Raw genomic sequence first — 26,283 nt, 5'->3', positions numbered from 1 at the left:
TCTGTCCACATTTCGCAGAAAGCAAGCCTTGGCAATCCATCTTCCACTGAAGGCTGCTATCTTTTCATCTCCCCCCTTTGTTTTTTTCCCTTGCTCACTTTAAGTGCTGCTATCAAGCTCCTTCTCTGTTTTGTTTCTCAGCCATGAATCCTGTTGTTGAAATCTCACTTTCCTCTGCATTTGGTTTTAAGCTCCTAACTCATATATTTAGGCAGCACCTCCATTGTCCACATATTTTTCTTTGGACTTATCTCCTACATTTTCCTTCTCCATCCTGGAACAATCTCTTGTCCCATGTGTTCTATTTATTTTCCATCAGGCTGTTTGTTGGTATTCCTTAAAGGGACCAGAGCAAATAACAGGAGCAAAAAGAAAAACAAAAAGCTAATCTAAAAATTAAAACCTGTGGGTAGTTAAATGATTGACCTGTTTTAGAGCATATTTAAGCATGAGGCATACATTATGGACTGAACTAGAAATACTTCACAAAGCAGAAGTGCCTCATGTGGTTTGGATAGCACTTTAGTGAGAAAAAAATTATATGGAAGTCTCCCTTGTTTCATTGTCCATGCCTTTTCCCTGGAATTAGAAGCATTATATCAGTATTTTGCCTTTGCCTGCAGAACTGACTCATAATAATGGTAACTAGACCCCAATTTCTTCCAAGTTAATGCTTTTTAGCATTGTAACAATACCAATGATCTTTGCTGTAGGAGCTGATATTTGCAGCAGTCGGGGCTTGTGTTTAGGCTGACATCAGCAGGGATCCTAGCTGGGGCATTTGTGTGTTAAAAGAAACAGAGTCATGATAACTCCTTATTTGGGTGAGTGTTTTGTTCAGATCATCCCCTCCTGCCCCGCTGCCACAGAGCTTGTATGCACTGTGTCGAGGATGCTGGAGCCCTTCCAGGGCTGGGACTAACTAAGTCAGGCCGAGAGCCTTGTGACACCATTGTGCACATGGACTGAATGAAATCTAAAGAATTTAAAATCCCAACTAAATGTGTTGGGACAGAACTGCTGAAAAAAAGTTGTTGTTGAACTTAATTAGCGGCGCCAAGTGAGCAGGTCCCACTGGTTCAGCACCCGCGCACAAAGGGAGCACGTTAGGTCACTGCAAGGGCAATGGGAGAATAAAAAGGGCAGGATGGAAAAAAAGACCTGGGCCAGGAGTGTGACACAAGGAGAGCTGCCAGCTTCCTAAATGCTTGTTCAGAGCCAGCTTTCCAGAGGGGCCGGGAGACTGGGCTTTGTTGGCTGGTGGGGATTATATGCACCTATGGTTGAGCTGGACTGAGCTTATTTTCTGTAAATATGGATTGTTTCAGCAGGAATCATGATGATCCAGAGCTCAGCGCTGCAGCTGTGGCAGTCTAACCTCTATAAATGCAGGTAGTGGGAAAGTTGCTGAAGCGGTAGAGTTTATGCTGTGTTTCAGAGTGTGGAAGCATGTCTGAATTAACTAGTTCCCAAAATCAAGGGCAGTTGGGCAGGCTGTTTTGGAAATGGCTAGAGAGGATTGCTAATCCCATAGCTATCTCCTGTGCTCAGCACAACAGTGGCTGTGGCTGCTTTACAGGGTTGGGAATGAGAAAGCTATGAGCAAACGACGTGTCTGTCCCGCAGCCCATCCAAGCAACCAGGAAGATGCTTTTGTTGACTCAAGCAGCCTCTAGAGCTCTTTATTCCTTGTATTCTTGCAATCAAAGTGGGATGACCCACAGAAAGACACTGTAGATCAATATGAGGTTTGTTGATTAAAATCTGCTGTTCGTGCTGTGAAAAAAGTCTGAGCCTCGTGCTCCTACACACCTGTGTCTGCATGTATTTACTCTTCTCTCATACAGATTCCTTCTCCTGTAAAAGGGTAGCCCCTGCTGTTCCTTCCTACCCTGCCTTTCTGCCTCAGGACATCATTCCTACTGTCACAGGAGAAACCCTGAGGATGACAGAAGAGCCACATGACATGGCTTGTGCGAGCAGGTGTCTATCTGCCTTGGGCTTGTGGATTGCAGCCACAGAGGAAGGTGGTTTATGATCATGTGAATGGGGTGACTATAGATCGTGCTGCCCACCTGTGTCTGTGTGTGCCAAGGTGCAGGCAGGACCGAGATTTAGTTGGCATGTGCTCTAGGGAGGAGAGACTTGCTTGCAGATGTTCCACAGTTGTGTGTGAGATCTCAGTTTTGCTGAGTTCCGGCTGCATAAATTCCTTGTTATGTGGCTGCTCTAATTAGAGTAGAAGACTTTAGGACTACCTTTGCATATTCATACTTGGAATTATAGGAAAAAGATGTGATTGGTGTTAGAGTCTGCAAGTAATGCCATACAGGTTTATGGCACAAGCCTGACAAGGAATGACTTTGTCATTATCCAAATGATACATTACTGAAGACAAGATTTAAAGCATTTCGGAGCTATAGGAAAAATGTTTAGTATTTTTCATATATTTCTACACATTCTCTCAGTGGGTTTAGGCAAACTGAACTGCTACCAGCTAGGGATTCCATTGTTAAGCAAAGCAATGCAATTAGAACTAGGAAATACCTGCTTGCCCAAAATACAGGGAGAAGAAAATTTTCGTTTCACCTCCCTACTGACTTCACTGGAGCTTGCAAACATGCAGTGGGACTCACCTTTTCCCTTTTTCCTAAAGTAAATGCAGTGAGATTAAAGGAGGGAAGGGCCAGAACATTGCCAGTATCTCACTGCACACAGAGAACTTAGTGGGATTTGGTCTCCTGGCTAAATAAAGAATCTAAAGGAGCTATAATAAGTCTGGACTACAAAATCAGTATTTCTTGTTTCCTTCCTGAGAGCTACAGTCAAAATCACTTAGAATATTTTGGGAACTAATCTGTCTATTATGATAACTAAGAGCAGGCTGAAATCTGATGTCTTCTCTTTTTAATAGCAGTCCATCCTGAAAGTGCAGCCTGTGTCCCGAGTAGATTTGTATCTTCACTCGTGTCCTTGGTTGCACAGGTACATGGCGTCTTTGTTATGCCATGCAGGCAAGCCAGAGAAGAGCAGTAACAGGGGGCTCCGGTGTGTGCAGGAATCCCTCCTCACCCTGCTGTGAGCAGTGCCTGCGACTGGGCTTGCTGAGGGAAGGCTGGTGCTGGTGGGCAAGGGGGAGGACCGACCCAACCCTCCAGGATCCAGAGAGTTGGGGTTTCAAGGACAGCATTTATAGACACAGCGATGAGCTGCAGGAAGAAATATGTAGCCTTCCTGACTCATTAATGCACCCAAAGCTTGCGCTTCACAGGTTACAGTGTGACACACTTTCATTGCGCCATGGTACGCACACTATTTCAAAAGCATCCAATTATTGGAACTAGGATAAAAGTCTCATGGTAATCTGAGATCTCTGGAGATTAAGACAATTTTTTTCCAGGTGGTACATACAGGAGTATCTTCCAAGCACCCTTACTCAACTGCAGCACATTCAGAAATATCATCCCACTTATTTTCCCAGTGGAAAGTTTGCGAAATTCTGGTTTGGGAAATACTCAAATGACTGGACATTTTATAATTATATTTCTAATATTGAAAGCCTAATATATATTTCTCAGACAGCTATTTTGTTCATCATTCAGTTTTAATCAGTGATAATGTATATGTCAAGCTCCTTTAACTCAACTGAAAGAAATGGCTGAAACACAGTCTGCTTTTTCAGGTAGCAGAGGGTCAAAGCATGGTCATCAAGTAGGTCGTGAATCATAACACAAAGCAATTCAGAGCATAGGATTCAAATACAATTAGATTTTCTTTTCGAGTAACTTGCTACTCTCCCAAAATAAGAAGTAGGGAGATGGTAGTACTACTGCTAGTACTAGTTCATGAAATATTACGACAAGTTTGATGGTGTTTGGTGATAGAATATTCAGTTTGTGGCATCCTTTCATTACTGAAAAAAAGACTCTTAATTTTTACTTAAAAAAAAAAAAAAAAAAAAAAGGTTGTAGTCCTTGTACCTCCGGAGAAGGGCCTGGAATTGCGACCCAAAGGTACCTAAAAATCTCTGCCTCTGTGTGTGTGTGCATGGAAAACTGTAATTTTTAAGTGACTTATGATAGCTGAATGTGGGGTTTTTTTGTCAGTAATACTATCTGTCTCACAGGAGAAGGGAGAAGCCAACTTTATTTATAGTTCAGATTCACTGTCAAATGCTATCTTTCACAACAGCTATATAAATGGTGTGGGACAGATTCTCCACTGGCATAAGCAAGCAGAAAAAGAGAACTTGTGCCAATTCATGTTAGTTGAGAGAGCTAGTGAAATCGTCACAAGGGTCAGACAACACTTCAGAAACACTCAGCAGCACTTCGCTGAACCACTGTGACACGTGTCTGCAAGTACAAGCATTACTGTAGATGGCATTTAATCCTCTATCACGCTTCTGAAGAAGGCAAATGGCCCCTACACACCATCCCTGCTGCAAAGTCCTGTGCCCTGCGAGTAACTGGGGGCCAGCGGAGCCTAGCAGAGATGGTGACAAATGCTGGACATGGAGAATACACTTCACAAGAGGCAGACTCAGAAGTTAGGCTTCTTATGCCATAGCACTTTATAAATGAATCATAAAATTAATTTGTAATGGCCATTCTCTTGTGCTCAGTGGACAAAATGTGTATTAATGTACAAACTGAAGTAATACCATAACAGCTGTAGTTTATCTTGGCGCTTAAACAAAATAGCTAAATAATAGGGTAACATCCTCAAAATTGCTTCATTTACATAGGAACCTAATGGCAGTTTTACATATAGATGCAGATGAGGGTTTGGAGCCCCTGGATGACCATCCCAGGCTTTTTTTTTCTCCCTCTGATATACCATGAATAGGACTTGGAACTCCAGCACAAAGGACAGATAGTTAAGGCAAGTAGAAGAGCTGCGTAGGAGAGTAAGAGAATATTGCTTCTTGAAAATAGACTTGTGAAATTATTCTTAGCCAAATGCGTGGAAGATCTGAGATCTACTTTCCTGCTAGTTATGTCTTGAGTAAATGAGATAAAACTGGTGGGAAATGTTGTGAAAGCCACTTCCAAGTCTAGCCAGCATCCTCGTGGTTCATCTGCTTAGTTACTCAGCTGTAGGAGACATCTGTTAACTACAGAAAGTCTCAAAGCATAGTCTCTTATCTAACAACACCTTTTTCTTTTGATGTGTTGTTTCTCTCTTCCTCTACTGTTGGGACTGGTTTTCTTCTAGCAATGAACTTTTCCTAGTCTCAAGGATGGCTGATTGCACGTGCTCGTGGTAGTGTCTCAAAGCTGATCTATGCAGTACCAAGATCCTAATTTTTGCAGTTAGGCAGATGCATTCATTGTGAGCTTTTGGCAGTTTGTTGGTGGAACAGGTCTAATGGTTTCTTCTAGAAATGTTCTTCATTGGCATACGAAGCGTTGATACCACAAGCCCCTGGGGTCTGGACCTACTGAACAAATCTAGAAGCTGACGGAGCCCTCTGAAGAGCCATGAGGGCGGTAGATCAGAGCCACTGGCTGTGTACCACTGCCATTTTGCTGGCTGGTGGTAGCCTCATGCAGGTATTCAGGCTAGGAGATGCTGTTGTCCGTAGGAGCTGAATGTTTAAGTCACACTGAACATGATTTAAAGGGAGAGAAGAAATGTCTCTCTGCTATAGATAACCAGTGGTGCAAATACCCACAACCCCCCCAAAATGCAATTATTTACCTTTCTGCCTTTTCCAAGGGTCAAGGCAGTCTGTGGTTTCAATAGAGGATGGGGAAACAGTGTGATTGAGAGCTACTCTGTGGAGGACTTGGGGGTGCTGGTTGATGGGAAGCTTGCCATAAGCTGGCAACGTGTGCTTGCAGCCCAGAAGGCCAAACGTGTCCTGGGCTGCATCAAAAGACGCATGGCCAGTAAGTCGAGGGAGGTGATTCCCCCCGTCTACTCTGCTCTTGTAAGCGCTGTTTACCAGGACATGTAGTGATGGGATGAGAGGGAATGGCTTTAGAGTGGAAGGGGGAAGATTTAGATTAGACATTAAGAAGAAATTCTTCATGATGAGGGTGGTGAGGCACTGGCACAGGTTGTCCAGGGAAGCTGTGGATGCCCCATCCCTGGAGGTGTTCAAGGCCAGGTTGGATGAGACCTTGAGCAGCCTGGGCTGGTGGGAGGTGTCCCTGCCCATGGCAGAGGGGTTGCAAGCAGATGATCTTTAAGGTCCCTTCAAACCAAAATCATTCTATGTTTCTATGGATCTAGTTCTCCTCTGCTTTCTTTCAGGAAAGATATCAGAATTGCTGTCTATGTTGGTATCAGCCTCACCTCTTCTGATCTGTTGGGCAGCATCAGCCATCCAGATCCTCTAAGGCTGAGCATAAATCAGCAGAGTTTTGCCTTGCCTTCCATTGCCACAAATAAGAAAATAACCTTTTCTTTGAGGATTAAGCTTAGCTGATTTGCAGAGGTGTGGCATTTGCAAATAATTAAAAATGGATTTTGTACGAAAGAGCATAGTTTGCTGATGTGGTTTTTGGAGCCTTTTCTGTCTTCCCATTTACATTAGGACTGACAGATATCTGTCCATAATCTCTTCAGAATACTCAGGAATCGCTCCTAATGTACCTGTTATTTTCAACAAGGATGTTGCCCCATGTCATACAACACTATAAGAAGGGATGATCAGTTTTCCCTTTATTCATCTGATAAATATTTTAGTTGTCTTTATGCATCCTTCTGCACCCATCCACTGGAGGTACAGTGAATTACCTTTCTTTTTCTATGTACAATAATGTATTTAAATGTGCAAGTAACTTGATCCACACCTGAAAACACAAAGAAGTTGCAGGTCGACTCAAAAATATTAGATCAAGAATATCTTGCTCCTTGAAGGTAAAGTAATTCTTGCATTTAGGCACTAAGCACTTTTCATGTACCATCCATCCACTCATGCAAAAACTCAACAAATCAAATGCATAATCAGGCACAGTATCAGGCCAGAATTTTAAAGTATTTTTGCTAGTGGAAATTAGTCTTTATTTAAAGTGTATTTAGTTCTTCATCATACTACGCAGTGTCTTCAAACCCACTGGATTTTATTATCCATTGCAACTCACTAATTTCCAGCATCTTTCTCAAAATCTTTAAGAATTATTCCTTTTTATATCAAAGAGCATTTTAAAGTGTTTTCATTTGCCTCACAGCCTGAGTTTTGTGTTGTGTGTTAATAAGGGAAAATTCCTTCAAATTTTGCTTGAGGACCACTTATCAGGGTTCAAAGCTCTTTTTCATAAAATCGTAGAATCATTAAGGTTGGAAAAGACCTCTAAGACCATTGAGCCCAGCCATCAGCCCACCACCACCGTGCCTACTCAACTGTGTCATGAAGTTCTCCAGGGAAGGAGACTCTACAACTTTGCTTGGGCAGCTATTCCAATGCTTCACTGCTCTTTTGGTAAAGAAATTTTTTCTAATAAATAATAATTTCTCAAGGACCAGAAGAAAGAAGGAGGGTTTCATGTCAATTGAATGTGCCAAGCTTTTCAATGCTGAGGACCCTCCTCACTTGGCAATTAGCGCTCAGCACCTAGCATCTTATATCTGGGAAAGATGGGTTTCAAGTAAATTATTAACTGTCAGTTACAGTGGCTTGGCTTGCACAACATTTGACGTTAAAAGTGGCCCTTACTCCATCTGTGAGCTTTGGAGCAAGACCAGGAACTAAATTTAGGCAGTTCTGGCTGCAGGGTGAGCATAGCTCTCGGTCCTGCCTGCAGCAGTCACTGTGACTTGCTCTCTTTATCAGTTTACAAAGGGGAGCTTCCTGTTGGTTTTGAGAGTTTTGGAGTGACACTAGACAGGTTTGCTCTGCTCTTCTTGTGATTATTTAGACACAAGTGCAGCATTATGTGTTTCTTATACTTTTTTGCTTGTGGATAAATACTGCTCAGTTGGGCAAGCTACTCAGTTTAGTAAAAGAGCTGCCAAAAAGAAGAGGTGTTGAAGTTTTTATCTACTTTTTAGTATTTAGGTCTCTAAAGTAACTGGATACCAGCTGTCAAGTTTTTCTTCTAACTCTCATATCTAGAAACTTGATGCTTTTTTAGAATAAACAATCTCAGAAGTCTCACTCCAGGAACTGGAGACTCCAGCCATCAATATCGAGTGACCTGCATTAGGAGTAGGGACTTCAGTGCTGCTGACGTTCAGTGTTATCCTAGGGAACAGCAGCAGCAGAGTAGCAAAAAGGGCTTATACCAGCTCTGTGTCACCAAGGAGTCCTCTCTGATCCAGACCAACTGGCTCATTTGAAGAGGATGAAGTCACCTTTCCAGCTGCATTTTGATCACACCTCCAAATCCTACAGGTTGTCAGACTAGATTATACTTGTATCTTCTTGTCTGCAATGGTAATTTTGTTCTTTAATTTCCCTGTTTGACAAGAAGAGCTAATTTAATACTTGAATTTTAAAGATGCTGAGCTCTTGAGCTGGTAAATTTTGAGGTAATTTCAGCACAGTCTCAAAATACTGTTTTTTGTTGCAGAACAGACATAAGGAGTTATTACCCCCTCTGACACTTCAGGAAACAATTTGTAGAAGAGAAATTCCTTTCAGCATTTGCTATAGTTAGCAGTGATGAAGTGACATGATAAGAGTCCCCTACTGCAGCCTTTCCCAGCAAGAAAAGGTGTTGCCTGTAGGGTCAAGTCAGTGCAGTGCTGCACACATAACGAAGAAAAATCATGCAGAAAATCAGAGACTTCTTTCAAAGCATTTGTCTGGATTTTTATTACTCAGGCAATGTTTTTGTGTTTCTCCAGCAATGCAATTGGTCCCCTTGTCGCACTCTGGCTTATCTATGAGCAAGGTGGAGTAATGCAAGAAGCTTCAACGCCTGTCTGGCTGCTGTTTTATGGAGGTGTCGGGATCTGTGTGGGTCTCTGGGTCTGGGGCAGAAGAGTTATCCAGACCATGGGTAAAGACCTCACTCCAATCACACCATCAAGGTAGGTGCACAGTTGTCATTAGGGTTGTGTGAACTTGGTGCGTGAACCAATCTGAGAAATTGCTGCTCCAGTATTTTATTTGTAATACAGTTTGCTGGATTTGCTGTGCTTTGATTTTAATGATAACCTGACTTCGACTTCTCTGTCTTTTTAAAACATGAAAGGAAAAAAAGTGGAACAGGAGAGAAAGAAAGAATGAGAAAAAGAAAAAGAAAGGAAGAGAGAAAGGAAAAAAGATAACCCTGTAATCCAATCCCGAGTGTGTTTGAGGCATAGAGATCTATGTAAACAGAGTCTTCTGCTGATGACCTAATTAATGTGGCAGAAGATGCATTTGGAAATGGCAAGATTACAGTGGCTTTCCCAGTGCACTTCAGACTATTAAAACCATATGTATTTATTACAGTTATTTTCATCCTTCATGCATACCTGACCTCTGCTGGTGCTTAACTGAATTACTAATTAGGCATGATTCACTGCAGTGTAGAGTAGTAAAAGTCCTTGATGCAATGAGCCGTGCAGCTGGGTTACTACGAATGACTGGCCTGTGCTGTTCCCATTATTCAGTCTTTCCTTGTTCTCTTAACTTATTCCTATGACAAAACTCAGTCGGAGAAAAAACAGTCGAAAGGAGAAACGGGTAAGACTTTGGCACGCTGCATGGTATCAGTCCGAGCTGATGCAAAGAGTGATTGTGAAGTGTTTTCTTATGCTTCCTGCAGTGGATTCACTATTGAGTTGGCTTCGGCGTTCACAGTTGTGGTAGCTTCCAATGTTGGACTTCCTGTCAGTACTACACACTGCAAGGTATGCCTTTGCCCAGCGACTGCAGTCAGGGCAGTCTGGACTGTTCATCTTATAATCGTGTCGCTCGAGCCGGTGGATAATGGCATGACAAGGAGAAAACAGCCGCTCACGGAGGATAGCTAGGCGGAGGTGCATCAGCACATCTCAGCCGTGCCAGCAACATTGGAAAATAATCAGGCTTCCAAAAAAACACATTGGAGTTGTCACGGTAAAGTTGCTACAGTCAGGGACAGCAACTGTACACAACAACTGTACTCCACAACCGTAGCTAAAGAAAAAAAGCACTTAAAAAAATGTGGCTCAATTTTGAAGCAAACGATTACAAGGCAGAACCTCGTTTCCTCCAACAGTGCCATTTGAACCTGGTTGGGTAGCATTTCTCCCTTGTTCAGAGGCTGCGCACCATTCATCATTTGTACTCCACTTTCTTGATAAGTGCATGGCATGGGATTTCCTGCATATAACTCTTTTACTACAGGTTTTCCATCTGTCTTTTTTGTTTTTTTTTTATTTCTTTACAGTGGATTTTGCATTGAAGTAATGTGTGCGCTAACGGTACTTGTAGCCTCAAATGTGGGTATTCCAATAAGCTCCACCCATTGCAAGGTATTGGAGTTTGCAGTGATCGCCTCAGTAAATCACATCACTAGGACAAACCGTAACAAAATACGAGAGATACCGATTGTTGCAGATTGCCTTCACTATGCGATGCACCATACAGACAGGGATTGCAAAATAACAAGGACTGCTTTTAAAGCCAGTACAGCTAAGCAAAGTCAGCATTAGAAGTAACTGCACAAAAGTCTGGAACGTCTTTCACCCTTATGTGATTGTATTGAACTAATATAGTCATATTAAAATAATGTAGACTTGTAGTTTGTGTCATCCCAGCTACGTGTATTTGAGAGCCACCTGTATGAAAAACATTGCTACATCATTAACCTCATATTTTAATGTCTCTCTTCTTTTAAACCAACTTGTCCTCACTTTTGTGCATTATAATACAGAATTCAGCCCTTGAATTTAGTTCTTTGAACAGGATTGTTGGCTTTTTTTTAAAAAATAAGGCCATTTTGAAGTATAGATATAGGCTGGGCAATGGGCAGAGTTTAATTGTGTCAGATGATACGCTGTGTGAGAAGACATTTATATTGCTTGTAGGCAACGGGAAGCATGTGGACATTCACACTGCTGGAAGAACATAGTGGGAATTTGTGATTTTGTTGCCTAGGAAATTCCTAAGTCAAATATCCCATTTTTCTTTCCTTTGCTTCCCCATGGACACCCACGCTCTCACACACGCAGAGTTGTCTGTATCCCTCACCCTCTGGGAAGCCCCTCTAAAATTAAAGACCCCAGAGCGGCAATGGCCCTCTGCTTTGGGACATACCACCAAGCCAGATCTGGTAGAGTTCACTACTGCGCCCCCTCTCCAAGGGGACATTAGAGCCTTTCCAGCTCAGGCTGGGGCAGGCAGGTTTTCAGAGCTAACAGCTCCACGGCATGGCAGGCAGGCTGGCAAGAGGCCGGACATCCTTGCCTGTGACATTGACCTGATTTCCAGTGAAAGAGTCAATGAAATCCACACATCCTGCAAAACTTCCCAAGTTGGTTCAATTGGCCTTTTTCTGGTGAAAACCATTTCTTCAGGAAGCCTTCCTCTATTGCAAAATAATTTCTTTTTTTGTGCTGTAGTGCTCTTTGAGAAGCAGCCAAGACTGAGCTACTCTGAAAGGCTGTTCAGATTTCCTGGCGCTGGCCAGACTGGTTCCTCTGAATCAAACAGGGAGGGGAAAAATAATAACAACATGATCCACTTCTAAAAATGCTAGCCTGAAACCACCTCCCTTTAAGCTGACTGGTAGAGCAAATGTGTGATGAAGAATCTGCCAGGGAGAATAACACAGCTTTGATTATCCCAGTTGCGTGCCCGAAGCACTTCTAGCCAACCCTCGTAAAAGAGAAAACACACTTTGATGCAGACAAATAGACTGAATTTAAAAATAAAATGTCTTGGAGGCCATAAGAGAGGCATTAGGCATTACTGCTTGACTCAATACAGATAAAATCTTGGTCTTTTCTGACCACAGAGCAAAATAATTACTTTTAAAAAATACTTCCATAAAAGCAGTTAATGTGATTAGTCTACGTCTGTAGTTTGCTGTGTCTCATTACATGGATCATTCTTAATGGGAAGATCCACTTTGATCCACAGCATTAGAGAGTTACAGGATGTAACATTATTATAATTGGCTCTGTGCTTCAGCAAATTGAGATCCTGAGTTGAAGGATCCTCTGTAATCAACACAAGATAAAGCAAACACTTGTAACAGATCTATTCCTTGTTTTCTTTGAGAGCCCACTGAAGGAGTAAAAGAACTATAAGGTATCATTTATTCCATGGGAAAATGCCTCTCGGAAAATGCTGTCAGCCACTGAGGCAAATGTGCCTTCTTAAGAATCAACAGAAAAATTATTTTGCCCTAAAAATCAAAACCAAAATGCGTTCAAGGCCCAGTCCTAGACTTTAGCATGAGGAAGTGGAAATTATTCTTTTTCCCAACATGTGCTTCACAGCAAAACAGCCTTTGCTAAAGCAGGAGCCCTGCTGAAGGGGTGACAGTCAACTGAACATGCACCAGCTAGATAAACTGATGGTAAAGAAGGAGCAGTGTGAAACACCTTACATGGAGGGAGACCTTTCTGAGGTAAAACAATAGACTGTAATGAAAAATGGAGGCCAAGTATGAAGGAAAGCTCTGAGCAGCAGTTCTCAGGTTTGGAGCAGATATGGTGGCAAACTGTAGATTGGTAGCAGGGAGAAAAGCATTAGAAACATAGAATCATAGAATGACTAGGTTGGAAGGGACCCACTGGGTCATCGAGTCCAACTCTTCCTAACACTCCCTAAACCATGCCCCTCAGCACCTCGTCTACCCGTCCCTTAAACACCTCCACAGAAGGTGACTCAACCACCTCCCTGGGCAGCCTATTCCAGTGCCCAATGACCCTTTCCTTGAAAAACTTCTTCCTGATGTCAAGACTGAACCTCCCCTGGTGGAGCTTGAGGCCATTCCCCCTTGTCCTGTCCCCTGTCACTTGGGAGAAGAGGCCAGCTCCCTCCTCTCCACAACCTCCTTTCAGGTAGTTGTAGAGAGCAATAAGGTCTCCCCTCAGCCTCCTCTTCTCCAGGCTAAACAACCCCGGCTCTCTCAGTCGCTCCTCATAAGACTTGTTCTCCAGCCCCCTCACCAGCTTCGTTGCTGTTCTCTGGACACGCTCCAGAGCCTCAACATCCTTGTGGTGAGGGGCCCAGAACTGAACACAGTACTCAAGTTAGCTCCTGAGCCAGGTTCATCAAGCCCTCCAGATCAGGAATTGCATTCAGTCCTAAATCAGAGGCTTTCGTTTACATGAGGTAGCCACTGCACGATACGCTTGTCCTAAATCTAGCGCTCAGCAGCTTCTTCATGCTTGGTGCCTGCTGAACTACACCTTCGTCCTTGCCTCAAGTCAAAGGAGAGGGAGAAGTCCCTTTGAAAGCCTCCAAGTCAAGAAGGCCTGAGGGAAAGACCTAACCTTTTGAGCCCCCAAAGGAATTTGTGAGGCTGAATGGTAGTCCCATCGCTCTGCCCACACCCATTCAACTTCACTTGTTATTCAGCACTGAAAAACTGGTGTGAATGCATAGCTTGCCTTTCTGCTGCCCAGGGAGGCAAATGATCATACTGAATCTTACACGTAGTGCCCATTATTTAGTCTAAGATATGAGATCTAGAAGTAAACAGGCATTTCTCAGCTATGAAAGATTGAACATGTTCACATAGAGATAAAACTTGAGTGCAGGAATTAAATGCTTTTTCTGTGCAAAAGCGACTTTGCTGAGGTCATACTGTCAACTCCGTTTTGCTATTATGATTTTGGGGGTTTGAAAAATATTCTTTGTGTTGCTGTGATGTTGCTATCATGTTCTGTGTGTTATTATGATAAGCCATTGCACAGGAACAAGAGAACCAAAAGCAATTCTGCAGTGCTTTAAGCAGAGCATACTGAAGGCAAACTGCACTGGTTTCAAACCAATCTCAAAGTAGTCGTCATCTGAAATTCTGCAGATGGTGTAGTGTCTCTACACCCAAATTTTAGCCACTCTCCTAACCTCTAGTCCATCAGAATCACTATTAATAAACTAAACTTTAATAGTGTTTGAAACAGATTACCAATGCCGTCATTGCTGATACCTTTTAAATTTCAGGAAGGTCTTGGAGATTACTGTACGTAGACTGCAGGCTTGCTCAATAAGCAATGCTTCTTCTTGCAAGCATGACAAACAGACGCTAAGGACATGCAAAATATAAAGCAGATCCTAACAGCTGAGCTGCTGAAAAAACAAGCGCTGTTTCCTCAGGTCAACACTTTAATATAGTTTGAAGTGTGGGATTCCTCTCAGCTAAGCACCTCCTAAATGCACTTATACCTCCTATATACAGAGTAGCGGTTTTTTGCACTTGAGGAGTATTCAGATTAAATGTTACCTGATTTCCTTATTGGATCAAGCTTTAGACTGAGGCCTTTTCAGTCCTAGAATATCAAGTTTACTTTTCCCTTGTTCTGTCACAGGCACTTTTGAGTCTTATTTCCACAGAGTTACAGGGTCTTCCACAAATAACTCTTTTTCTTCCCTGAGACAAATGTTAAGTAGTAGTTAGAAGTTAAATAGGTATTAACAAAAGATGCAGATTTGATATCCCCGTCCTATCTCTCCCTGCTTCCCTATCCTCCCAGCGTTTGTCATTTTCCTGGATCCACCCATGGGGAGCAGCCCATCTTGTAACCTATATGCAGGGACAGATACTCCCATAAAGAAAACAAGCAGGGAAGAGGAGGCAGGGATGGCATTTTAGGGAGCACAAGCCCAGCTGTGTTTTGGAGTTTCCTTTCCTTCAAAACAGGATATTCCTTCCATGTTTCTTGCTGCTCTGAATAAACCTGCACTGATTTACACGTTTTCATTAACAGCATGGAGGGCCACTTCCAGGGCAGAAAGAAAACACAGTGTTTCTGAAGTTTTTGCATCATTTTTCACCAGAAATGTTTTTCTCAGTCCAGTCCTTTCTTAAAAAATAATATGCTGGCTTTATATCTCAGCTTATTAACTGAAAATACATTTGAAGGAAGAAAAGGTTGTAGTTTTGCCCATGCGACAGCGTGATTTATCTTCAAAAATGCTGGCCTAACCAGCAGTGCCTTCGAATGATATTTTGGTGGTTTATCCATTCCCTACCTGAAGCCAGATCTTTTGATGTCTGTGTAGTTTGCACCCCCCATAGCATCAGGCTAATTAATGTCTTTTTCCATAAGGAGGATTTTAGCTCTGGATGCTTTGCTTGGCTGGCTGGTCCAGAAGAACTGATTTTCCTTGGAGGGCTCAGATGCATGAGTGTGATGTTGGACAGCTTTGCTGGGTTTATCCTTGTGCTGCCTGTCTGCCCCCTGCCAAATTACCATCACGGTTACAGGGTGGGCTTAGCTGCCTACATTGCCATTGCTGCCTTATCTATAGCCCGCACTACCGAAATACAGAGGTGTGTTTGGAGTTAGGTCCATATGGAAGGCTGTAAGCTGCAGAGGTTCAGCAGCTGCTGGTTGAGCAGGCAGGACATCCCATATGAGCAAGAGGACAGGCAGGTGGGACAAGAACCATAGCTATCCTGACATGCTCCATGCCAGGGGCTCCAGCAGAACCTTAAAAGCAACTTTCCCAGTGTTTTCATGATTTAGACTACAGTCTGGCCAGGCTCGGTGGATTTTTGCCCTTTCTCCTACCAACTGAGTCAGATGCTGGGCGGCGGGCTGCCTCAGCTGCATTCATGGCTAGCAGGGCAGAGAAAACTCCACAGACATAGTATTCTCCTTTTCCTGACCCCAAGACCCAGGAAAAACAGGAGGTCATTGAAAAGTAAAGGTTAAAGCACCCTAGAATTGCCACCCTCCTGCCACTCCACCAGAACAGAGCCATCCTGGGCTCCTTTATCTCAGCATCGCTTGGTATCAGCTGACTGGCATTGGTGTGGCCATGTTTCAGACTCTTAGACCTACCCCTCACATCTTGTCTCCCTCTGTCTTCCCTGCACTCCCAAGGTCGGCTCTGTGGTGGCTGTTGGCTGGATCCGCTCCAAGAAAGCTGTCGACTGGCGTCTTTTCCGCAACATCTTTCTCGCGTGGTTTGTGACTGTGCCTGTGGCCGGCTTGTTCAGCGCCGGGGTGATGGCGCTGCTGATGTACGGGATCCTGCCTTACGTCTGAAGAGCCTCCTCCACTGGGGAAAGGGGAAACAGCCAAGCTACTACCAAGGGGAGAAGCGTTCCCAAAAAAGAACCAGTCGGAGAGGATCCATCTTCCATATCTAACTTCTTATCTACTGTACATAACAATGTGTCATATTGGTGACATGGTGATGTGGTGCCATTTCTTATATATTAAAGAAATATATATGCATATAGTAGGTAACAATACCTAAGTTATATTATCAGTGGGGTGAAAATAATTGCCTAGAATTTAATATTTAGTAAAATTTGTACATAGTGTATCATTCTGGTGGCAATTTTTTAATCTTTTGAAGAAGAGTATGGATTAGGAGATGTTTCTTGTCCGTTTGATATAAGAAGAAGCGAGGTACAGGGCTGCATAACACGTGAATTTTTTTAAAGCTATTAAGATACTGGAACAAAATAAAACGTGCAGAAGTGCTTTTCATAAAATAACTTTGTTCATATCATATTGATCTTTGTGTATCATAGCGTGATGGTTATGGCTGTGTAAATACTTACAAACAGTAACTTTTAAATGGTGCATTTCCCTTATATATTTTGGATAAGAAAGTTTTGGAAGTACCAAAGAAGCAGGGGAATAGCTTGCCGATGTTATGTTGTTGTCTACACGTGTGGGCATGTGTTGTATTTCCCCACCTCTAAATTAACATTGTTTTCACCAAGCTCCCACCAGCGAGGATGGGATAGTACTGTTCATGTCTTAATGTAACTTTAAAAAAAAAAAGCACACAAAAATGTTAGTTTTTGTTACTTATTAGGCAGACCACGATTCTCCACATTAGCTGATAGTAGACCGACTTCATTTTGTGGGTTGAATTTGAAGTATCTCGCTGTCCACCTTCTACCTTTCCCCTTCAAGTCTCAGCTCCCGGTTGCCCTGCTATCAGTTCCAGGGGGAGAATGGACTGTCAGTCTCTCCTTTTTCTGTCCATCCAGCCACAGCCACACACTCTCAGGTACAGGAACGGGACCGTGGAGTGCATGGCATACCCATGTACAGAGGCAAAGGGCAGCAGCAGATAGGAACTGGGCTTAGACCTGGTTTTGTGGTTGGAGGTATGAGCAGCCACATGAGTGCTCACCTGTGCGGGGGCTGGCATGAAGAGCACAGTGAGGATGCGAGCAAATGCTGGGTTTCCCTGGCACATTCCATCCCATGCCACAGCCTGCCAGCCTCCTGCCATGCTGCCAGCTGCAAGGAGAGGATGGGAACCTGGTCCTGCGTGGATGGAGGTTGCATGGTAACCAGCATTTGGGATGAGATTTTTTTCACGGCAGCTCAGGGGGAAACGGTTAGCTACATCCCCTGCATGGCTTTGGAAAGCACAGTTGGGTGAAGGTTGCTGTTTCATGGGTGGGAGGCAAAGGGCAAGGGGTTCCTGGAGGAGATTGGGAATATATTACTGTTTAAATGCTGCTAAAATTTTGATAAAATGTTCTTGGTACTCCATTGTGACTTCTCCATTGGTCATTCATACTAAATTTATATTAAAAAGATAAACAGCCCCTATCACTGGTTGCCTCGGGTTTTCTGAGCATTGCTCAACTGTACCAGCCATTATGGGAAGTCTCCACGGGCAGCTAAAACCTACTTCTCGGCATCCGCTGCCTTTTGTTCTTTGTCCATCAGGGATGAAATGTGCTTTATGCAGCACTGACAAACCCTCCCCTTTCTTCCTGCTGTCCCGGTGGCCCCAGCACCAGCTCTCACTGCCCAGGGCTTGGCTCATGGGCATCTCCCTTATGAGGCGTGGGAGCTCAGGGGCTGCTTTGGATGCATTCGCTGGGCACTCACACTGGCTCCAGCTGCCCCCAACCCTCCTCTCTGGGACACAGTAAGAATCCCCGTCACTGTGGCACCATGGCCCTCAGTTTCCAGCCCCTCTGAAACCCTGGTGCTTTGGTAGAAATAACACTGGCACATGGGTGGGACCCGTGAGCAGCAGCTGAGTGATCACAGCAGTCAGTAAATGCACAAAGATAATTTGGACCTGTGGAAAAGGGTGGAAGGACTCACCTTACCATGATAATCCACCAGTACACACAGCTGGGCACCTCAACACGCACATATCTGAATAAAGCTGTTATGACAGAAATGGCCAGCAAGGAAGCATCTCCAAAATATCCCCACCCCAAATACAAAAGACTTTAATCTGGAGGGAGATGGAAAACCCAAAGTGACTTCAAAATGTCACAGAGGTGTCTTTGCCACCCCAGGGAAGCAGAATTGCTACAGAGGAACCACAGCTAGTGAAATGCTCTGCAAATCTGGGCCCCTTAAAAACGTCCTTCACTCAGGCAGCAATCAAAATGGGTACAGGTCTATTTTCAGAGCAATAAAAAGTGATTTTCTGCAGCAGCACGGGGGCTCAGTGAGGCCCAAGAGCTGAGCCTCGCTTAGCCAAAGCTCAAGCGAGCTTGAGCCTCGTTTAGCAAGCAGACACTGAAGGACCTTGATAAGGACAGGGGATATCCTGCACCCGACAGGTTGCCCTGACCTCAGTGCTACAGCAGAAGTTTTCCCACTGCAGTTGGGAGACCGGCCTGTGACATGATAACCCGCACATCCTGGTTTGTTCACCTCAATGGAGCTCTGATCTTCCAGCACCCTGCTGCTGGCCTTCAACCTCCAACTTAGGTGCCCCGAGCACTAATGACTGGTCAGATTGGCTGAGAACTCCTCACTCTGGTCTTGGTAAGTTAATGCTCCTTGCAGGGCCCTGTGTGGTGTGAGAGCCCAGAAAAGGCATCTGGGGAATGCTTGGGGCAGGGCAACACACAGGCACAGGCCCCTCGATTTGTTTGCGGCAGGGAGACTTGGATTGCTTTGCAAGAGCTCCTAGTCCAGACTTGGGGACGTAGGTGCCCCAGGGCTGCAAGGTGGCATAGTAGGGGCTTTAAGAGAAGCCACTGAGACTGAAAAAGGCTTGGATAGAAATGTATTTTTGGGAACAGGTAACTGTTTGACTGATGGTCAGTGTATATGCTGCTACTTTGCTAGGGAAGGCAACAGATGAGAAGAGGATTTTTTTGAAAACCTCTGGGTTCTTCATTTTGTTGGGCTTGCTTTAGTAACACTAACGAGATGGCCTGATTTATCTGATGGAGCACGGAGTCCATCTTCTGGTCCCCAAAAAAACCTCTGAGTCTCAGTAAGATTTACAGCTGCTGTGAAGCTCTGTGAGCCTCCCTCTTCTAAGCAGAACAGAAGATGCTTCTAACGTAGAACAGAAAGATTCTTCTAATGTAGAACAGAAAGAAATCATAAAGAACAAACACATGAACCATGCTTTTTCCAGAGTTTAAAGGTGAAGTTGTACAAATATCAGAAACAAATTAAGCTGGCTGTGTGATATTTAGCTATCTTGGATCCTAGGGGAAAAACTGATTTCTGTTGCCCTGAATTAAATTACATTTTCATACTGATTGACACAAGCAGAATTCACTTCTATTTGTCTTGCAAAAGTAACCGTTATGTGACTTAAGTTCTTTAAACCAGGCGACTGAACTTTTACAGTGATGCTATTTTAGCACCGTATTGATGAACAAACACTTTGTCTAAACAATCTTACGTGCATATTACATCACTTTTTCAACTAATTGCCGCTTTCATAACGGCATGATTTTTACTAAGCAAAACAGTATTAGCTTCCAGGTGTTTTTTACACGAGGAAGTAAATGCAAGTAACCAAAGCTTGTTTCCTTTCTTAACTGCAATGAGCTTTTAAAACCAGTACAAACACATTTGAGTTGCATGGCTCCTTGTATCTCCTCCAGCCGACACCAAACAGCTAAATTCAGGAAGATGAGCCTCAAATCAGGACTTCTCATCTGACAGAACCCCCAAATTTAAGGATGTGACATCTGGTATGGCTTGGCTATGGTGCCACAGTGCAAGTGTTTACTGTAGATCATTTACTGCTGTGCTTCAGAGGGAGGAAAAGGAGTTGTAAGTGTCCAATTGATGGCCAGTCCTCTTCATTGCTCCTGGATGGGATTTTTCTGCATAGCAGCATGGCACATGTCACTTCCTTTGCTGTGAGTTGCTCTTGCAGCTACATAGTTTGAGATGCTGCTGAAGAATAGGATCTTAATTTCTTATTTCTCATTGAAAGGACAGCTGAGGTTTTCAGCCTCTGAAAGCCAACTCCACCAACAGTCCATAGCCCTCCTCCAGCAGAAAAGGAGAGGATGGTTGTGCCTGTGGATGAAGTTTCCAGTGTCAGCAAAAGAAAAGGAAAACACAGCATGCTGCTCTTAGGTGAACCAGGAAGATGGTCCTAACTAAGTGGAAAACCACTAAAAATACTCTTTGGTGATACAATAAAAGCCCTCCTACTATAAGCAAGTTCATCACCATTTTTTGCCCGAGGGGAAAAAATATAGGAAGGTTAATCTGAAAATATTGTCTTGCTACCTTGATGTATTTTGTAATGGACGATCTTCTCTTGATCTTGTAAGACAATTCCGAGAATCCCCTTGATGCCTATGGAAAGCAGGCCCACCTGGAAAAGCACCTGGAACGGCCCAAAGTCTCTGGTTGGAATAATTTTCTGCATGCCTGACTCCTTCCCCTCATTCACACTTCTTATGGATTCCTGGTGATCTCTGTAATGGAAATTGCATGTGGCATGTCTTTCACACTCATGCTGCTCAAAGTACACCAAAAGTAATGGGGAACTGGCACAGGAAATGATGGTGAAAGGGAAAAAAGAAACTTCAGACCAGTGAAGAGCTTGGTATCCTTACAGGAAGAACAGCACAAATTCAATTCAGTGGACAAGCTTTGGATGGTAGACAAAGGTGAAGGCACACATTTTTCTTGGGTCACAGCCATGTCCTGTGTCTACCTACTTCCTGAAGTTTTAGATAGTTTGTCTGACACTCTGAACAGTTTGGGTACAGAAATCGGTGCCCCAAATCTTTAAGACAGCACTTCTTCAAGAGCTACATCATGTAAAGGTTGGCTAAAACCCTTTCTTTCTTTAGGCTAGTGTTTCTAAGCACTGCAGAAGGAGGTTAAAAGACTACATCCATTTGCAGGCTGTTCTCTTCCATAAAAATCCATTTCTCCTATCCCATCTCTATCCCAAGATCTCTGCCTGGTCATTAAGGCAGAGTTTCCTTTTGTTTATCAATCACAGAATCATAGAATGGTTTGGGTTGGAAGGGACCTTAAAGATTATCCCCTTCCCCCCCTGCCACGGGGAGGGACACCTCCCACCAGCCCAGGCTGCCCAACGCAGCCTGGCCTTGAACACCTCCAGGGATGGGGCACCCGCAGCTTCCCTAGGCAACCTGTGCCAGTGCCTCACCACCCTCATAGTGAAGAAATTCATCCTTGTCCAGTCTAAATCTGCCCCTCTCCAGGCTGAAGAAAATGCTCTCAGATATCATTTGAAAAAAATCTCCTGGAGTCACTGAATATTATGATAAAGACTTCTTGTGTACTTCATTCTTTCATTTGGGGTACTTTACATCAAATCAGTGTAAAGATATTTCCTTTGTTACAAAAATTACTCCAGTTCTCCTTCACACAGGAACTTAAGAGAGACAAAGCACCCAATTTGTAAGACCCATTCACAAATGTGAGATGTTTGCAGACGGTGTTGACAAAAATTGCAAGTACCAAGATAAGCGATAGGGTAGAATTAAATGAGGTGGAAAGGACATACTAATAATACCAAAACAGCATTCAAAGACCAAGAGGTTGTGGCTGAGACGGATGAATAATGGTGGAAGTACAAGCCGCTGAGGTAAACCAGAAGAGAAATTAATTATGGCTACAGAGGTGAGAATGGCCCTTCCCTAAATTCACCAGCTTACATGGCCTCTGTTAGAGTAGATTCAACTTGCAGTCTGTTGCTTTTATTCCCACGCCAACATTAGATGCAAAGCGGAGGTGAGCACTGACTTTTCAGATGGGGACATAAGGAAGATGGATGCAAAGCAAGGCAATCAGTCTTTCTCCTGTCTTACAGGAGACCTGGTGGTCCTCCAACCCACCAGGGCACTCGCTCTTATGCTGCTTAACCAGTTTCAGAAATAGTTTCTTCCCAGTGGAGAATGTTCCTTTGATATAAAGTTGGATCTTAATTTTATTACTCATACATACGTTGATTTCCATTTACCATCTAGCAACACGTGTGATGAACAAAACTGCTACAAAACTTCTGACAGAGAAAGAAGAAAATACTGGGCAAGGAAGATTTGTCACCTTTGGAAGAAAAGGCTCAGTAATGCAAACTTGCTGAAAGAACGAAACAGTAATTAATCATCCAATGAATATCAAGGATTAGAATTGCAAAATACTGGGCTTTCTTCGTGTAATTATTTTGTATGCCCTGCTTATTCCTACTCAGTGCTACACTGTTAGATTCCTTTAATCAATTAAACGGGTACATTCACGATGCAAAACAAATAAATTGGAACAACTTTGGACAGGATTTGCTTGCTGATTTGTTCTGCCTTCAGCCTGCGGTGTGCTGATGCAAGTGTGCCATCAAGTGGTGCAGCAAGAAAGAACTTGGCTGAGAACTGATCCTCTAGCTTCAGCCTATTAAATACGGGCTTAAGGCTAATGTTTCCTGAAATGCCATTCTTTTATCCGTAAATAACAAGTGGCAAATATTGATAGGCCACCATAACACTAAGTTGAAAACGGCTCTGTGGCTGGGCTTACTGGGCACGTAACTACGGGGCAATTATCTGTTAATTCAACAAGTTCTGAGGCTCTTATAACAGGCTGATATAAACCCCCAACCTTTTTGCTTTCTGTTTCCAGTGTGTTTTTTTACTTGAAGTAATTTTTCCTGCCTCAGCCTCCGGCTTCGCTGCCCCGGTAGCCGCGCTGTCCCTGAGGCTCTGTGCATCTCTGTTACAGATACAGTTGCTGCAGGAAGAAGTGCTGGAGAGGGAGGCTGACCTGGCAACTCCAGAGAAGCAGCTGCTCCAGGATCTGGAGGAGTCCCGAGCAGGCAAACGGGGCTTGAGGGACTCTTTGCACCTGCTGGAGGATGAGATGTCTGAACTGCGTTTGAGGCTTTGTAGCGCAGAGAACAGAACAAATGCACTGACTGCAGAGTGTGAGCAGGCAAAAAGCGCTCACTGCAAAGCCCGATCCCAGTTGGACAAACTGCACACAATTGTACGGTGTGTGACCTGTGATAGGAAAGACTTAGTTCCTTGGACTTCAGGCAAGTGTGGGAGCTGGGTTAACAAGTCTATAGAGCACATACTGAAAAGCAGAGGGAGGGAGGGAGGGGTGGTGCTCTGTAATCCTGGTGTGGTAGACACATCCTTTCAGTTTAGGCTGGCTCGTGTCTTGGGAATTGTTAGTGCCTGACATCCAGGCAGAGAGCCGAGTCGGTGTTTGTATGTGGAGAAATGACCAGCATCACAATGAAATAGGGCCCAAGTCACCTCAAGTTGTAGGGCATGTGCATTCTTTCTTGTGGCAGCACTGACGTTGGTGGTCATCCAAAGAACTTAAGCTTGCGACACACATCTCGCTGTAAAGTGAGCTCTAGGATGGTGTCAAAGGCATTGCCACCTTCTCCCGTGTGTAAAGAGGTGTTATTGTTGGAGAGCTTTCAATTAAAGCTTGAAACAGAATGGTTTCTCTCCTCAGAGCACAGTCTGGTCGGGGACCGAACTGTTTCTCAGACTGGCAACCTACCTGCAGAGCTCACAGCGGACAGAGTGGCAGCAGCCGTACGAGACCTGCATGAGCAGAAGGAGCAAGCTCAGCAAGATCTGGTAACGTAACTCCATCTGCTGGGCTGAACGGACAAGCATATCTCTGATATACCACACAAAGGAAAAGTGTAGTGTCCCGAGATGGGGAGACTTTTAATAGGCCAAGTTCCAGTGGCTGGCACTTCTTTTTCCTTTGCCTGTAAGACACTAGATCTGATTCTCACCTACTCTCTCTGTCCTTGTTTCATTAATGTTGGTTCTACCTGCTTCTAACGCTGTGGGTGATGTGCTGCTATGTCCTTAGCCCTGGTTTTCCACACATGTTCGTGGTCTTCTGAACCTCGCCACTTTCTTTCTTCTTTTCTCTGCCCGCAAGTTTCCCTTACTTAGGTCTGCTTTGAAAGTTCTGTGGGCTTAAGGCCTGGAAAACACAGACTGGCAGATAAGAAAATAAAGTTTCTCTGCAGGTTGCAAATCTGTTGGATTATGTTGACTTTTCCCTTTCTCCTTCCCTTTTACTGCTGCAGAGAGGCAGACGGCAGAACGTGGGAATGCTGTGCAAGTTGCATTGCAGGAAGAGGCCGCTGCTCTAAAGAAGGCTGGGACTCTCCAGCAAGAGGTGGCAGCTTTGGAAAAGAAGCCCAAGAACACTGAGGTACAAAGACAGGATGTCCTGGTGAGGATGGCAGATGCTGTGAAGGGCCATTTTTTATGTACATTTTGGCCTTCTGTTAGTAATTCAAGGAGGAATTCTTTTCAAGTGGAGGGCTGATTCTGCTTGGTGTTGTACAGGTTCAATCACCTGTTCAATTGCTCAATCCAAATCCATTGGAAGTCAGTGAGAGTTTTTCATTGGCGCCAGTGGGCTTTGGATTAGACCCAGAACAGCTGGCTTTGTAAATACAGACACTGCAAGTCCAGCACTGGTTTCAGTTGATTTCAGCGATGCCACGTGTCGAGCTCCAGGACCACTACCTGCATGTAGGAGCACTGGGGTCCCCCAAGGGGCTATGATACTGCCAGAGATTCCTGACAGGGTTGTAACTCAGGGCCCAACTGCCTCGTGCAAAGGTACTCACTAGTTCCTTTGCTCAGATCCTCACATAGTTGTGGCAGCCCGGCTACTGGAGCAGAAACTGCGAACTGTCAGTCTGTGAGGAGCTGGATTGTGTATTGCTTGACTGGAACAGAGCACGGGGACTAAAATGATTAAGTGGGAAAACTAGAACTGGTCACTGTGGCGATGAAGGAGACACACATTCTTAGTTTTCTCTAAGCGTATTCTTAATTGGCATGGCTTACAGGAGTCAAATTAAGAAAATAACGCAGGCTTCTCTTGTTCAAGCAGATCTTTACACAGGTCTTCGGTTCCTGAACTAAAGAGATAAACAGGATGGTTTTGGTTTTAACTATTCCACACACTCATGACTGTTTCCAGCCATATCTCCAACCCACTTATGCCTAGGCTTTTTTTTTTCAGCCTGGCCTTCTCACACATTCGAGATTTGTTATGGTATGTGTCTAGTTTGGAACACCTGGTCTTCTTAATAATGTTTATTCTAAGATCTTGGTACCAGCTTCATGCTTCATCTTAGTCCCAATTAATCTTTCATGTACTTGGCATTACTCCCACGGGTCACTGTATTTGTTTTGAAATGGCTAACATTTCTACCTGCAGAAGTGTTGATGAGCATGCTCATCCCGACTGTGGCTTTACAGGAGTCTGGAAATAAAGAGTGGACAGAGAGCATTTCCACGAGACGATGGAATGAACCGGAGCACTCTGACATGTGTCACAGAGCACTAGCAAACGCTGAGAAGACCTGTGATCTGTATTCCCAAAGCCTGGAAGCAAGAATGATAGTGTTGTGGGATGCTTTGTGGCTGTGTAAGACAGGAGGACAGAAGAGAGGCAAGATTTAGACGAGATCTTGGGAAGAGATTGTTTCCTGTGAGGGTGTAGAGGCACAGCTTGCACACGGAAGCTGTGAATGTCTGGATGTGTTCCAGGTCAGGCACTGGGACAGGCTGACAAGAGAATGTGCAGATGCTCCATCCCTGGATGTGTTCCAGGTCAGGCACTGGCACTGGTGGAACAGAGAAGGTGTGGATGCTCCATCCCTGAATGTCTTCCACGACAGGCACAGGCTGTCCAGAGAAGCTGTGGATGCTCCATCCTTGGATGAGGTCCAGGCCAGGCACTGGCACAGGCTGCCCAGAGAAGCTGTGGATGCTTCATCCCTGGATGAGTACCAGGTCAGGCACTGGCATAGGTTTCCCAGAGGAGGTGTGGGTGCTCCATTCCTGGATGTGTTCAAGCTCAGGCACTGGCACAGGATGCCCAGAGAAGCTGTGGAGGCTCCATCCCTGGATGTGTTCCAGGCTAGGCACTGGCATAGGCTGCCCAGAGAAGTTGTAGCTGCTCCATCCCTGAAGGCATCCAAGGTCAGGCACTGGCATAGGT

At 44.2% G+C, this 26,283-nt stretch overlaps 1 protein-coding gene across 6 annotated transcripts in view; it reads left to right on the top strand.

The window, feature by feature from the left end:
• Positions 1–17,612, top strand: part of SLC20A2 (solute carrier family 20 member 2) — a 60,569-nt gene extending 42,957 nt beyond the window's left edge. For 4 of the 6 annotated variants that reach the window (XM_054066507.1, XM_054066510.1, XM_054066506.1 and 1 more), the window contains exons 9-11: positions 8,800–8,985; positions 9,708–9,792; positions 15,931–17,610. In XM_054066507.1, coding sequence (XP_053922482.1) covers positions 8,800–8,985; positions 9,708–9,792; positions 15,931–16,095 — 436 coding nt within the window. In that variant the 3' untranslated portion in view covers positions 16,096–17,610. Of the gene's footprint in view, positions 1–8,799; positions 8,986–9,707; positions 9,793–10,313; positions 10,399–15,930 lie in introns of all 6 variants that reach the window. The other 2 variants (XR_008449904.1, XM_054066511.1) reach the window with 2 other exon arrangements.
• The last annotated feature ends 8,671 nt before the right edge of the window (positions 17,613–26,283 follow it).

This window comes from Cuculus canorus, chromosome 4, assembly GCF_017976375.1.
Source record: "Cuculus canorus isolate bCucCan1 chromosome 4, bCucCan1.pri, whole genome shotgun sequence".
Lineage (NCBI taxonomy): Eukaryota > Metazoa > Chordata > Aves > Cuculiformes > Cuculidae > Cuculus > Cuculus canorus.
This window is presented reverse-complemented; position numbering and strand designations above follow the sequence as displayed.